Source organism: Rhinatrema bivittatum, chromosome 2 (genome assembly GCF_901001135.1).
Source record: "Rhinatrema bivittatum chromosome 2, aRhiBiv1.1, whole genome shotgun sequence".
Lineage (NCBI taxonomy): Eukaryota > Metazoa > Chordata > Amphibia > Gymnophiona > Rhinatrematidae > Rhinatrema > Rhinatrema bivittatum.
Window position 1 is genome coordinate 810564051 of NC_042616.1, and position 15266 is coordinate 810579316.

Genomic DNA, 15266 nt, shown 5'->3' on the forward strand with positions numbered 1-15266 from the left:
ACTTGCTGGGTCTGGACAATGTCACGGCGGATCGCCTGAGCAGGGTTTTTCACCCGCACGAATAGACTTTAAATCGAGAAGTGGCCCTCACCATATTCCAACAGTGGGGCTTTTCAGCAATCAACCTCTTTGCCACGGAAAACTACCGGTAAACACAAGTCTCTTGCTCCATTTACCCCAGCAACCTTCGGTATGCCCCAGATGCCTTCCTCATTCCATGGACGGGCTTGCTGTATGCCTACCCTCCCATAATGCTAATATCAAGGACAATTCAGAAATGTATTCAAGACATAGCGGACATGATTCTCATAGCTCCAGCCTGGCCGAGACAACCATGGTATGCGTATCTCATTCGACTTTCCATACGCCCACCGATTCTGCTGAGACCCACCATCAACTGCTAACACAAGAGGGAGGCTCCCTCCTCCATCCAATGCATCAATCTATCTGACGGCGTGGAGATTGAAAGGCAAATATTGAACCACCTCTGTCTACCTTCCCAGGTAGAATATATATTTATAGCATCCAGGAAACCTTCAACCAGACGCAACTATGCAGGCAAATGGCTTCGCTGCGCTGCATGGTGCAAGCCACGGAAGCTAGATCCATTCTCCTCTAACGCCATATATCTACTGGAGTACGTCCATACTCTTTACCAAGCTGGTCTGGCTACCAGGTCAGTTCGAGTGCATATCAGTGCTGTTGCGGCTTTTCATCACCTTCACGATAGCCTTCCCATTTCTAATCATCCTTTTGGTCTCCAGATTTATGTGGGGCCTCCTTCACCTCCGACTGCCAGTGACGAAGCCACTTGTACCCTGGGATCTGAACATTATCCTAGAGCAGCTCATGACGTCTCCCTTTGAGCCTTTAGACACGTCCACATAAAATACCTCACCTGGAAACGATATTCCTGGTGGCCATATCACATCAGCTAGGAGAGTGAGCGAATTGCAAGCCTTGGTTCACTACCCTCCTTACTTAGTTTTACCACAACAAGATTACCCTTCGGCCTCATCCCACCTTCCTTCCCAAGGTGGTCTCCGCTTTTCATCTTAATCAGACCATCACTCTACCAATCTTCATGCCAAAGCCTCATCACAATGAGTGAGACCGGCTCCTACACTCGCTAGACTGTAAACGAGCTCTGGCTTACTATAAACAAAAAACTCAATCTCCTTCCAGACCTTCTCAGCTCTTCCTTTCCTTTAACCCAAATGACCCTGGTCAACCAATCTAAGAGGACCATTGCCAGTTGGTTATCTCAATGCATTCAGTTCTGTTATAACAAGCGTTCAATCAAACTCGACAAGAAACTTCAGGCGCACGAGATACGTGCCACAGCAGCATCAGTTGCCCACTTGAGAAAAGTTCCGTTACTGGATATCTGCAAAGCAGCTACTTGGTCCTCCATTCATACCTTCACATCTCACTATTGTCTTCAACAACAAATGGCCTTTGATGCGGCACTAGGCTCAGCAATCTTGTCAACCCTTCAAAATCAACGAGACTGTCTACTCTTCCTAAGTGTTGGTGTCATGACCTTATAAAAGTCATACTACATGGATACAACCCGGAAGCTTGGGACTCCCAGACAGCATGGCTAATTCAGCCCTGCTATCAACGGGGAAAAAGCAAGTTTGCTTACCGTAAACGGTGTTTCTGTAGATAGCAGGATGAATTAGCCATGCGATCCCGCCCTCCTCCCTAGACAGTCACACAAAGGACAGTTTACTTGTTACTTCTTGCTTGGCTACAAAGAGACTGAGGGAAAATGGAGATTCGCGCGGGAAGACGACCGCGCAGCCGCACAGAGTCAGAGCTCTGTGACTTACTGAGGAAAACTCTGCCTACTCCCCGTCGCGTGCACGTTCCCAGACAGCATGGCTTATTCATCCTGCTATCTACAGAAACACTGTTTATGGTAAGCAAACTTGCTTTTACAGTTACCCATTCTGTTCCACTCATCATTTTATAGACCTCTAGCATATCCCCCCTCAGCCGTCTCTTCTCCAAGCTGAACACACCCACTTTCTTTAGCCTTTCCTTGTAGGGGAGCCGTTCCATACCCTTTATCATTTTAGTTGTCCTTTTTACCTTTTCTAATGCAACTATATATCTCTTTTGAGATTGGCAACTGGATGATTGGGTTTGTGAAAGATGGTTAAAATACTGGAAAAAAAAATTTTCTGCCCAAAGATAATTCCATATTGCTTACTATGAAAGGCATTGGCTGATTTATTGCTAATGACAGCCAGAATAATGATGGCTTCCAGGACACTGGACCTCTCCTGTTTATTTATTTGTAGGGTTTTATATACTGTTATTCGGTAGAGCCATCATAACGGTTTACAAATCTGCAATTATCATCCAACATATGGAATTATCTTACAATCAAATGGAGTTAACATAGTAGTTGGGAACAGTAGGGTTTTGTGAACAATCAACATATTTTCTTAGTCGATGAATAACAGAATATTGCGGAGAACATTTTCAAAGAACTTAACGGATCAAGGGAGTGAGCAGGGAGGGGTAGAAAAGGAGGGTACATCAGGAGAGCATGAAGGAGGAGGATTATGCTTGCGAGTTCTGTTGAGTGCTGGGATGATCAGGTGTCAGAATAGAGTTTGCGGAATAAAAATGTTTTTAGGTCTTTTTTTAAATGTTTTTTGGATTTGCTGGGTCCTCAGTTCTATGGGTAGGGTGTTCCAAGTTTTGGGGGAAGCAATGGAAAATGCTCTCTCTCGCGTAGTTGAAAGATGAGCGTCTCTTAAGGTGGGGATGTTTAGGAATCCTGTGTTGTTGGAGCATAGGTTTCTTTGTGGGTTTTGGGGGGTAATGTTTAAGCCTTTTAGTCCATGAAGATCATCATTTAAGATTTTATGAATGATGGTCATAGATTTGTAGGTAATTCGTGCAGAAATAGGAAGCCAGTGAAGAGAGGTTAAAATGGGTGTAATGTGTTTGTTTCTTTTTTTTTTCCGGTAAGGATTCTGGCAGCTGAGTTCTGCAGTATTTGGAGTGGTTTGAGGGATGATGAAGGGATTCCAATAAGTAATGAGTTGCAGTAATCGAAGGTGGAGAAAATAAGCAGTTGGAGGACGGTTCTGAAGTCAGAAGGGTTGAGAAATGGCTTTATTTGTCTTAGGGTTAGTAGCTTGTGGTATCCTCCTTTCGTTTTATTTACAATGTGGGGTTTGAAAGAGAGTTCAGCATCGATGGTAACTCCAAGGTTCCTGGTGTGGGTGGTAGGGATTATAGTTGTCATTTGTTTATCTAGGATTGTCAGGGGTGGCGGAGTTGGATTGGGTTTTTTATCCATGAGTATGATTTCAGTTTTGTCGAAGTTGATTATGAGTTTCAGGGAGTTTAGTAAGTGCTTGATTGAGATAAGTAGATCTGATGTTTTTTTGTATGTGTCTTCAATTGAGTTTTGAATTGGAATTAGAAGCTGAATGTCATCAGCGTAGAGGAAATGTGAGATTCCATGATCTTTTAGTAGTTGGCAGATGGGTAGGAGGTAAATGTTGAAGAGGGTAGCGGATAAGGCTGAACCTTGTGGAACTCCAGTTTTGAGGTCAATCATTTTTGATGGGGTGTTGTTGATCACTACTTGGTATGAACGATCAGAGAGGTAGGACGAGAACCATTGTAATGTAGTACCAGAAAGGCCAATGTTTGACAGTCGTTCTAACAGTATATTGTGGTTTACTGTGTCGAAAGCGGCTGATAGGTCAAGGAGTATGAGTAGGTATTTTTCACCTTTGTCAAAGCCTCTGATGATGTCATTTAGGGAGATGAGGAGAGATTCTGTATCTAGGTTTTTTCTAAATCCATATTGGGATGGATGTAGGATGTTGTTTGTCTCCAGATAATCATCTAGTTGAGTGTGTACAACTTTTTCAATGGTTTTGGACAGGAATGAAAGGTTTGATATAGGGCTGTAGTTGGTGAGGAGTTCTGGATCTAGGTTGTTCTTTTTGAGGATTGGTTTGATGATAGCAGATTTGAGGCATTTGGGGTAGTAGCCTTCAGTTTGGTTTTGGTGATGGTTTTAGAAATGGTTGGTTCGATTGTTTTGAGGGAGGTTATTGGGATGGTATCCAGTGGACGGTTGGCTGGGTTCATTTTGTTTATTATAGTTCTAATTTCAAGAGTGGAGGAGATGTCAAAGTTTGACCAGGATGACGTTATCATGCTGTTGAGTTTGATGTTCTGGTTGTTGTTGGTTATGTTGGATTGGATGAGATGAGCTATTTTGTTGTTGAAGAAGTCCGCAAAGTCATCACTTCCATGTTTGGTGCATGTAGAATCTTGGGTGGTTTTGGTAAGTTTTTGAACTATTGTGAATAGCATTCTGGGGTTTAGATGAAATTTGGAGAGTTTATTGGAGAGAAAATTCTTTTTTGCAGTTGATGATATTTTTGTATTGAGTAAGGTTGTTCCGATAGTTATTTAGTGTGGTAGGGTTTTTGTTTTTCCGCCATTCTCTTTCTTTTTTTCTGAGTAGACGTTTGGCAGTTCTGATATTTTCATTGTACCATTGGTTGTTGTGTTTGGACTGTTTATATTTTGTAATGGTGGGATTAATGTTGTCTGCTACTTTTTTTGTGATATTTAGCCATGATAAGATAGCATTATCGGCGTTAGGTTGATGTTTATTAGTTCTGATTGAAGAGTTTTTTGCAGGAGATCTGTGTTAAATGGTGGACGGTAAGATATTACTTTTGGGGTGCTTTGAGGCGTTTTTAGGTTGAGGTTGGCGAGTAGTTCAGCTTGGATTAGGTGATGGTCAGACCAAGGTATTTCTTTAGTGTGAGTAGAGAGAGATTTCCAAATTTCAGTATTGATAAAGATGAGGTCAATTGTGTGGCCTGCTTTGTGAGTTGGAGATTGGATTATTTGTTTAAGATTTAGAGCTGAAAGTGCATCAATGATCGTTTGGCAGGTTTTAGATTGGGAGAGTAAGAGTAAGTTGAAGTGTATATTGAAGTCACCAAGTAAGATGATGGGTTTGTTGAGGGGAGATGTTGTTTATTAGAAATTCAATTAGAGGTGAGCAGTTTTTCTCAAGTGCTCCTGGTGGAGAGTAGACTATGCATATCTGAAGTTTTGGTGAGTCATAGCAATTTCAAAAGGTGGAGGAATGGTAGATGGACGAAGTTTTAGCTGAAGGTTTTTTTTTAGATATAAGCATTAGGCCACCTCCTTTTTTATTTTTTCTGGGAATTGAAGAGATGTTGTAGTTCTGGTTGGATAGTTGGTTTATTAGGACGGAATCTGTGTTTTTTAGCCAGGTTTCCGTGATTGCAATGAAATCTGGTTTGCAGTCGTTGAGTAGGTCATTGAATAGAGTGATTTTTTAAATTATTGAGCGAGTATTGATTAGTATGAATGAGAGAAGCATATAGCTTGAGAGTTGGATATGTGTGGTGTTTTTGATGGAGGTTGGCTTTTTTACATTGTGTAGAAGTTTCGAAGAGTGTTTTTTTTGTGTTGAGAGTTCCTTAAAAGAAGAGGGAGGGTTGATTGGAGAAGAGATCTTGTTCATTTTCAAGTTTTTTAGTGTTTGGACTTACCACCTCTCCTGGAAGCAGCCAGCTCTGCCGAACCCCTCGCACAGCCAGCTGGAGGCAAGCTCCGCAGGGGCTTCACAAAAAGCAGAACAACATCACAGCTCTCACTGCCTGAGCTGAGGAAACACCGCAGGACGCCCTCCCCCCACCAGATCACAGCAAGCAAAGTGGTAAGTCTTTCAACTACGCGAGAGAGAGCATTTTCCATTGCTTCCCCCAAAACTTGGAACACTCTACCCATAGAACTGAGGACCCAGCACATCCAAAAAAATTTAAAAAAGACCTAAAAACATTTTTATTCTGCAAACTCTATTCTAACTATCTGACACCTGATCATCCCAGCACTCAACAGCGCGGCTCCTGGGGTGAGTGTAAATTTAAAATTCACTCACCCGGCCCCTCCGTTGACGTCAGAGGGCTGGCTTAGCTGCAGGTCACGTGGTGTGGATTCCGATCGGAGGCCTTTCTGGTAGGCCTTGAGTGTATCCCCGTTGCTTGCTGTGATCTGGTGGGGGGAGGGCGTCCTGCGGTGTTTCCTCAGCTCAGGCAGCGAAAGCTGTGGTGATGTTCTGCTTTTTGTGAAGCCCTTGCGGAGCTTGCCTCCAGCTGGTATGTTGGTATGGGATGCCTGACTTTTCAAACCATAAACAAATATGTACTGTTTTATGCTGTTTGGTTTCCCTTATCACTTGTAAACCTGCTTCTTTGGCCTCATTTTATCCTGTTTGATCCAAATAGTACCTGTATCAATAATACTATGGCTTGTTTCCTAGTCATCTTTAAATGGTAACCAGCCTACACACAGTATGTTTCTGTTGAACTTGTCAGAGTATTCCTGTTCTCTTGTGTTGGTTCTATGCTAATGATTGTGACTCTAGAAAATGCAATTAAAACTAAGTTTGGTTAAAAAAAATAGGGGAGAAACCTTGTGATTGAAGGCTTAAGGCATTGAAGCCCTAGAAGAGACTTTCCTTGATTGAGAAGGAGGAAACTTATGGGCCCAAAAATACTGGCAGTGAGCAGGTTTGGGGCAGGAGACTTCCTGCTAATAAATAAAACCAAAAACATTTTAAAGAATGCATTTGTGTTCTGTTTTTCTTGCAGCATGTTGCTGAGTTTAACCTTAAGGACATTTCTTATGAGGTGAAGCATCCAAAATGCCATGCGTTAACTGTTCTCAGCCAACAAAATGCCAGCATGACTTTTAATTTTGAAGACGAAAGAGAGGCACAGAAGTGGTGGACTGTTGTGAGCAGCTCTCTCCGAGAGGTACAAAAAGGTGAGGGACACATGGTTCTATGTAAGACTGAATAGGATTTTTTTTTTTTTTTGCACGGAGCAGCAGTTACTACCCTTAACAGAAATGAGGGGGTAACCTGCATAGAGTAGCAGTTACTACCTTGAAGTTTGCTGGGCAGACTGGATGGACCATTTTGGTCTTTTTCTGCCGTCATTACTATTTTACTATGAAGGGAAGGGAGGCTTATGTGATCATCCTTCTGTGTGTCTGCCCCCACTAATAACGTTCCAATTTAGTGTCCATGGCCCTTCTGACATGCCCGGCTTAATCCTGATTTGATCAACCCATGATATAAGCAACCCATCCCAGGTCTTTATCTTCCTATATGTTTAGTGACCACTGGAACAAAATTTAGCCTCTAAATATCAGACCAGTGTATGGACAGAAATATTCCATTTCCTGTCGTGTAGCAGATGGACTCAAGACAAGTGGGTATAGTGTGCTCGTGCTAGCAGTTGGAGACGGATCTGACGTCAGCACGGGTACATATACCCCCACAGGAAGTGAAGCAACTCAGTAATTTCCGTCTCCAAAGCAGTTTGGAGCTACCTCACGCTCGCTGAGCGTGTTTCCAAATTCTACAAAAAAAAAAAAATCTCTCAACTTGCTGAAGACAAGCCCCGCACTCCTGCGGGATACCATTCGGTTCCTCCCCCAGTTGAGTTTCCCGAGCTGACTTCCGTGGTCCCTCGGAGGTGAGAGCCTCGGTCCGGTGGCCGGGTCGCGGCAGGGACCTAGCCCCCGAGCGAGAAGGGCTCAGGCGCGGCATAGAGGCAGTCTCGGTCCCGGCGTGGACTTGGCCCCCGAGCGAGAAGGGCTCTGGCGTGGCCTAGAGGCAGCAGGTGCACTTCCTAGAGCGGCGGTGAAGGTACTTCCCCTCTCCCCCCCCGCAACCGGAGACCGCCCGGGTTCCAGCCGGGAAGCGCCGAAGACAAGGTAAGGTGCACATCTTTACTGTGGTCTCCGAGGAAGTGTGGACTAGCTGGGCCTGCTTGCGAGGCAGCACGCCGAAGAAATGGCCATGTTTCTTGGTATTCGCATACTGCGATAAGCGCCCGTTGCTCCCGTTGCCGTACGCTTTTCTCATAGGTGCACATTGCTTAGGCGCACATTGCTTAGGCGCCCGTTTCTAAGACGCCGTCTCATAGGCACACACTGCTTAGGCGCATATTGCTTAGGCGCACGTTTCTAAGACGCCCGTTCATAGGCGCATGTTTATAAGACGCCTGCTCATAGGCGCATGTTTATAAGACACCCGCTCAGGGGCGCACATTGCTTAGGCGCCCGTACATAGGCGCACATTGCTTAGGCGCATGTTCATAAGACGCCCGCGCATAGGCGCTCGTTTATAAGACGCCCGCTCATAGGCACACGTTTCTAAGACGCCCACTCATAGGCGCATAGTCCGGTTGGGTGGTAATAACGGCAGACATGGAGCAGCAGGCATCCACGGAGCGGCTCCTCCGGGCTCGGACATGCGAACTCTAAGTCTCTGCTCGGCATGTAACCTCAGAGCCACCCAGAGCGAGGACTCCCTATGTGCCCAATGTGAGGAGGCCATGGGAGCACCGGGCCAGAGCAGGTCCCAGCCCGGCGGTTCCTCGGGGAACACTCCAGACTTGGCAAGCAGCTGCGAGCAACCAGGGACATCGAAAGGCCTGGTGCCCCTACGTCCAGATCTGGCCTCCTTTTCCTGGGTGGAGTTCTTCCAGGGACTTCACACCTTTGTTCAGATGCAGTCTGCCCCTCCAGTGGGTCCTTCCGTTCCGGTGGACCTGGACCCTCGAAACCTCGGCTCCGCCACTCCCCGCCACTCCCCGCCCGGCAGCCCCGGCCTTGGGGATCCAGCTTGTTCCGGGGAGGGAGAAGAATTCCCCGAGGAGGGTGAACTTCCCTCGGGGACGGCTCCATATCGGACCATGAGAAGCTTCTTTCAAAAGGAAGATCTTCCAGGCTTGGTGTCACAATGCCTTTCAGAACTGGCCATTCCGGCCCAAAGCGCCCAGGGGGACCCGAAGATGAACCCTCTGCTGGAGGGTCTGCGCCAGACGGCCCACCATTTTCCTCTCTTACAGGCAGCACAGCAGCTGATTGAATTAGAGTGGAAAGCGCCGGAGGCCTCTTTCCAAGGGGGTCGGGCATATACCGTCTGGACCCAACATCTAAGGAGCTTCTGGCGTGCCCCAAAGTAGACGCCATCGTTAGCGCCATTGTGAAGCGCACCACCATTCCGGTTGAGGGGGGAGCGGCCCTCAAGGATGCCCATGACCGACGCATGGACACCATTTTGAAGCAGGCTTTTGAGGTGGCAGCTATGTCCTTGCGAATTGCGACTTGCTGCACCGTGGTTACACGTTCCTGTTTGTCACAGGCCCGAACTAACACCCCTGGGGAAGACATGGAGTCCGCTCTCGCATATTTCACTGACGCAGCCTCCGACCTCGTCCGTACGGCTGCCAAAGGAGTGTCCTCCTCGGTGGCGGCCCGGAGGCAGCTATGGATACGCAATTGGGCGGCCGACGCTTCCTCCAAGTCCCGCCTCACGAGAATGCCCTTTAAGGGTTCCCTACTGTTCGGCAGCGACCTCGAACAATTGGCTAGGACATGGGGTACCTCTCCATTACCCCGTCTCCCAGAAGACAGGTCTAGGAGGAGCCAGCGCACCTTTTCAAGGCCACCTAGAGGTGGCAGCTCTCAGCGCTTCCACCCTTACAGGACCCGCTACCAAGCACCCCGTCCTCCGGCCAGGAATCAGCCCTTTTGGGCTAAGCACAAGAGGAGACCCGGCCCGGGTTCTGGCCCCGGCCGGACGCCGCAATGACAATCAGCCGACCCATCCGGGGGTAGCGGCCATAGGGGGCAGGCTAACCCTCTTCTACCACAGGTGGGTCGAGATCACCTCGGATCAATGGGTCCTTACCATCATCCGAGAAGGATATTACCTGGATTTTTTTCGGCTTCCGCCAGCCAAGTTTGTGAAATCTCCCTGCTCACCTCTCAAGCAGCCTGCATTGGAAGAGACCTTACGGAGGCTCCTGGCCCTAAGAGCCATAGTCCCAGTCCCTGCAGGGGAAACAAGTTCTGGGCATTATGCCATTTATTTCATAGTGCCCAAGAAAGGGGGCACTTTCCAGCCAGTCCTGGACCTGAAGTCCGTCAACCGACACCTCCGGGTCCCCAGCTTTCGCATGGAAACTCTGCGATCCGTCAAGAATGCAGGACGACCAGGGGAGTTTCTCACCTCCCTGGATCTGTCGGAAGCCTATCTACATATCCCGATTCATCAGGACCACCAGCGCTATTTACGCTTCAAAGACCTCAATCAGCACTTCCAGTTCCGAGCCCTACCCTTCGGGTTGGCCACTGCGCCACGGATCTTTACCAAGGTAATCGTAGTAGTGGCAACAGCTCTCAGGAAGGAAGGAATTCTCGTCCATCCCTATCTGGACGATTGGCTGATCAGAGCAAAGTCGCAGGATGAGAGCCGCCGGGCAACCGGCAGGGTTATAGCCCTCCTGGAAAGCCTGGGTTGGGTAGTCAACTTAAGCAAGAGTTCCCTACAGCCGTTGCAGTCGCTGGAATATCTCGGAGCCCTATTCGATACCCAGGCGGACACGGTCAGCTTGACCTCCAAGAGGATATCAAAGCTTCAGAATTGTCTGCAGGTCCTGCTGCGCACCTTCCGGCCCACAGCTCGGGATTTACCTGCAAGTCCTCGGCCTCATGGCATCCACTCTGGAAGTGGTCCCATGGGTGCAGGTTCATATGAGACCTTTGCAACACGCCCTCCTAACCCGGTGGAGCCCACGATTGCAGAACTACACCGTACACCTCCGTCTACCAGCCAGAGTACGGATTCAGCTACGATGGTGGTTGCAGCCCGGCCACTTGAGCCGGGGCTCGAGAATGTCCTCCCCAACCTGGACCCTGCTCACCACAGATGCCAGTCTGAACGGCTGGGGAGCACACTGCGAAGAGCTCACTGCCCAGGGGCGGTGGAGCAGAATAGAGTCGGGGTGGAACATCAACCGACTGGAAGCAAGGGCAGTCAGGCTCGCATGCCTGCACTTTTCTCACAGACTCCGCAACAGGGCAGTCAGAGTGATGTCTGACAATGCCACCCTGGTTCCGCCCTGTTGGTTGATGAACCAACAGGGCGGAACCAGGAGTCAACAGGTATCCCTGGAGATCACTCCACTGATGATTTGGGCAGAAGCAAATCTCCAAGATATCTCCGCCGTCCACATCGCAGGGATGGACAACGCAAAGGCAGACTTCCTCAGCAGAGAAAGCCTGAACCCGGGAGAATAGCAGCTGTCGCCCAAGGCTTTCCAGCTGATTGTAGACCAGTGGGGGACGCTGGGCATGGACCTACTAGCGGACCGGTCCAACGCCCAAGTTCCCAGATATTTCAGTCGCTGACGGGATCCTCTATCCCAGGGGATCGACGCCCTGGTACAACCATGGTCTCAAGGGAGTCTGCTATTTGTCTTTCCTCCGTGGCCCCTGCTGGGCACCATTCTACACAAGATTCAGCGACACAGAGGCCTAGTTCTTCTAGTGGCCCCGGATTGGCCAAGAAGACCCTGGTGCGCAGACATGAGAAGACTGCTGGCAGGGAACCTATTACCCCTGCCTCCTTACCGGGACCTGCTGCGGCAGGGCTCCATCATCCACGAGGATCCGGCTCAATTCTCTCTTACGGTTTGGCCATTGAGAGGGCTCGACTGAAGAAGAGAGGTAACTCGGAGGCGGTAATCGATGCACTCCTCTGAGCACGCAAGTTCTCCACATCGCTTACATATATAAGGATCTGGAGAGTTTTTGAAGCTTGGTGCGATTCTCACAGCATCAATCCACATGCTGCTAAGATACCTATCATTTTGGATTTCCTACAAGATGGGCTTCAGAAGGGTCTTTCTCTCAGCTCCATCAAGGTACAGGTAGCGGCGCTATCTTGCTATGGTCCCCGGAGGGACGACAACACCATTTCCAAACACCCTGATGTGTCACGCTTCCTGAAAGGGGTCAAGCACATTCGCCTGCCACTGAAGTGGCCGGTGCCTCTGTGGAACCTCAACCTAGTGTTGGATTTTCTAGCGGGATCCACCTTCAGGCCCCTGAGAGGTCTGTCCCTTCGTTTGTTGACCTTGAAGATGGTGTTCTTACTGGCGGTCTGTTCAGCCCGTCACATCTCAGAGCTACAAGCACTGTCCTGCCGTGATCCGTTTCTCAGAATCACTCCAGAGGCTATCCATCTTCGCATAGTTCCTTCCTTCTTGCCGAAGGTCGTCTCACAATTTCACCTCAACCAAACCATATCCTTGCCCACTACGGATGGTTTGCAGAAGTCGGAAGAAGGTCGAATACTACGTCATCTCGACATTGGCAGATTACTGCCCAGATACCTGGACATGTCAGAACCAGTACGAAAGACGGACCACCTGTTCGTCCTGCACAGCGGGAAGAAACAAGGGGAAGCGGCCTCACGGCCGACCATCGCCCACTGGATCAAAGAAGTCATCAAGGCAGCCTACGTAGAGGCAGGAAAGCCGCCTCCACTACAGGTCAAGGCTCATTCTACCAGAGCGCAAGCGGCCTCTTGGGCAGAAACCGGGATGCTGTCGCCGGCAGAGATATGTAAAGCGGCGACGTAGTCCTCCCTCCATACCTTCTCCAGATTCTACCGTCTGGACGTCCAAGCCAGGGAGGACACAGCATTTGCGAGGGCAATCCTACATGGACCTCGTGCAGCCTCCCGCCCAGTCCGGGAGTAGCTTTTGTACATCCCACTTGTCTTGAGTCCATCTGCTAACGACAAGAAATGTAGAGATTACTTACCTGATAATCTCCTTTTCCTTAGTGTATGCAGATGGACTCACCATCCCGCCTGGCTGCCGGTATTCATGGAGATTCGCCGATTCACGGTAAGCCATGTTTTGCTTATATAGGGCCTCCACCCTGCTGGGTGTCGATGCCTTCCGGTTGAAGAACACTGGCGGTCTCCAGCTACTATCAATCTGTCAGGGTAATCCTGTTTCTTTAATTGATCGGTCAGCTACACTTATATAGCTCATACAGCTTTTGCAAGGAAGATTACTGAGTTGCTTCACTTCCTGTGGGGGTATATGTACCCGTGCTGACGTCAGATCCGTCTCCAACTGCTAGCACGAGCACACTATACCCACTTGTCTTGAGTCCATCTGCATACACTAAGGAAAAGGAGAATATCAGGTAAGTAATCTCTACAATATATTTGAATCCACCAGGGGCTAACATGAAATGGGAAAGACAACTGGGAATATGAACCCCATTTCTAGGACTAAAACTAAACAGATCAGATTTTTGAAACTTTAACTTGTATTCGGATACTGTGCTAAATTCACTGAGGGCAGCAAGCAGGCTAGGTGCAGATTTTCTTACAATAGTTATAAATAGTATCACATTGTCTGCATACAGTGAGAGCTTGTGTGATCAGCCACAAAATTGGAACCTAGATATATTGTCATCTTTTCTGATCACCTGTGCCAAAACGTCGGTGGCTAAAATGAACTATAAAGAGGAATGTGGGCACCACTGTCTAGTACCCTGTATAATAGGGAAAGAGTTGGAAAGAAAACCATTAGTCAACACCCTTGCTGTGGGATGAGTAGTTAGAGCTCTAATCTAATCAAGGAACCCTGTGTTAAAATCAAAGTCTTTACTACAAAAAGGAAAGGTCAGCTTTCCTAGTGTGTACATAGATGGGGGTTATGCACCTCTGCCAGCAGATGGAGACTGAGATGGAGCAAACTGATGTCACAGTATATATATACTCCTGCTGTGACATTAGCTTGCCAGTATTCTCTGTCTCCAGTAGATGGATGTGCATCTCCGTACTGGGAGTTATTTCAGATTTTAGAAGAATTAAAAAAAAAAAAAAAAGCCCTGCTCTCCTGTGGTGATACCATACAGTCACTCCCCCAGTTGAGAATTCGTGAGGTGATTTCCGTGGTCCCTCAGATGTGTGCCTTGGTCCAGTAGCTGACTTTCAGCCAGCGTGGACTTAGCTGATTATACTGCTTAAAGGCAGCAGGTGCAGGAAGCAGAGTACAGCGGTAATGGCAGTTCCCTGTACGTACCCGGATCAGTCCAGACAGTGGGTTGAACCTCCTGTCCAGCAGATGGAGATATAGGATACCCTTTAGTTTTTTCCCTATCTGGACAGTGCTCACCCTGCATCCCTTCAGTATTTCTCTGTCTCCAGCAGATGCAGATGGCAGACCATGCGGCTTCCCTCTAGTCAGCTAGATTGTTTGGGAAAGTCTACTTTCTCCCTCTTTCTGTCTTATTTGGATCAAGCAAGTACTTAATTTCTATTTTCAGTTTTCAAAAAAAGATCTTAGTTTTCATTTCTTGTAGGGAGCAACAGTGTTTGCCCTTTGCTCTTACTGGGTGCCTAGGAGGGCTTTGCCCTTGAGATCCTCAGCCTAGCACCCTACCCGATGACCTGCCTGGCTAGGGTGAAACTGGTGATGCAGTCCCTCCCCCGCACAGACCCAGAGACGAAGCATACCTCTGGTCAGCTGCAGAGAAGTTCATTCCTCTGCTTCTTCAACTTTACCAACAAGTTTAAAAAAAACAAACAAACCTTCCATCGGGGGAAAGAGCTGGTAGCTGAACTTTCACTTCCCTGCTCTCAGCCAGGCACCTGCGATTCTTGCTCTCTCACACGCGGAAGATCTGCCCCTCCCCCTCTCCCCCTCTATGCCTCGATCGGCCTTTTGCCTCGCGTGTGGAGATCCTGCCTTGGAGGGGATGGCTCCTGTGCGCCGGAGAGATCAGCTGGTCGTTCCCGGCCCGGCAGACACGCTGCAAGGGCGGCCCCGTTCCTGCAAACCGCGGGAACGGTGGCCATTTTGGCTCCAAACCTCACTAAAGATTCTGAGCCTGATGGTGGCAGGGACCCAACTTTTTTCCTCCCTCCCCTCCCCCCCCCCCCCCCCCCCCCCCCCCCCCCCCCCCCGATTTAAGCCCCATGGACCCTCCAGATGCCAGTTCTGACCCAGGCAAATCTCAAGGGCTTTTTTCAGCTGATTATGTTCTCCTCATGCATAAGGCTTATGTTGCCAGCCTTCTACAATAGGATGACCCACCAGATCCTCAGCTGCCTGCCTGCCCTCCTTCTGCCAAGATCCCTAGATCGGCTGCAGCACAGGGGCCCAGGACCCCAGAGTCTCGGGAGAACCGGGTTCGGGTGGTCCCAGGGCTTCTGGTCCCTCCGGCCCCCACTGATCCGCCCACTCTAATACCGGACCCAGACCTGGATGCCGATGTCCTCGCTCTGAATCCACCAATAGAGGGGGACTACCCTAAGATGTTGCGTCTCTTCCAGCATGAAGAGCTGGATC

General features: G+C 48.7%; 1 protein-coding gene across 2 annotated transcripts in view; it reads left to right on the forward strand.

Moving 5' to 3' along the window:
- The window catches only part of LOC115085797 (ranBP-type and C3HC4-type zinc finger-containing protein 1-like), a 288361-nt gene that overhangs the window by 17881 nt on the left and 255214 nt on the right, over window positions 1–15266 (forward strand). For both annotated transcript variants that reach the window (XM_029592220.1, XM_029592219.1), the window contains exon 2: window positions 6681–6855. In XM_029592220.1, the coding sequence (XP_029448080.1) occupies window positions 6681–6855 (175 nt within the window). The remainder of the gene's footprint in view (window positions 1–6680; window positions 6856–15266) is intronic.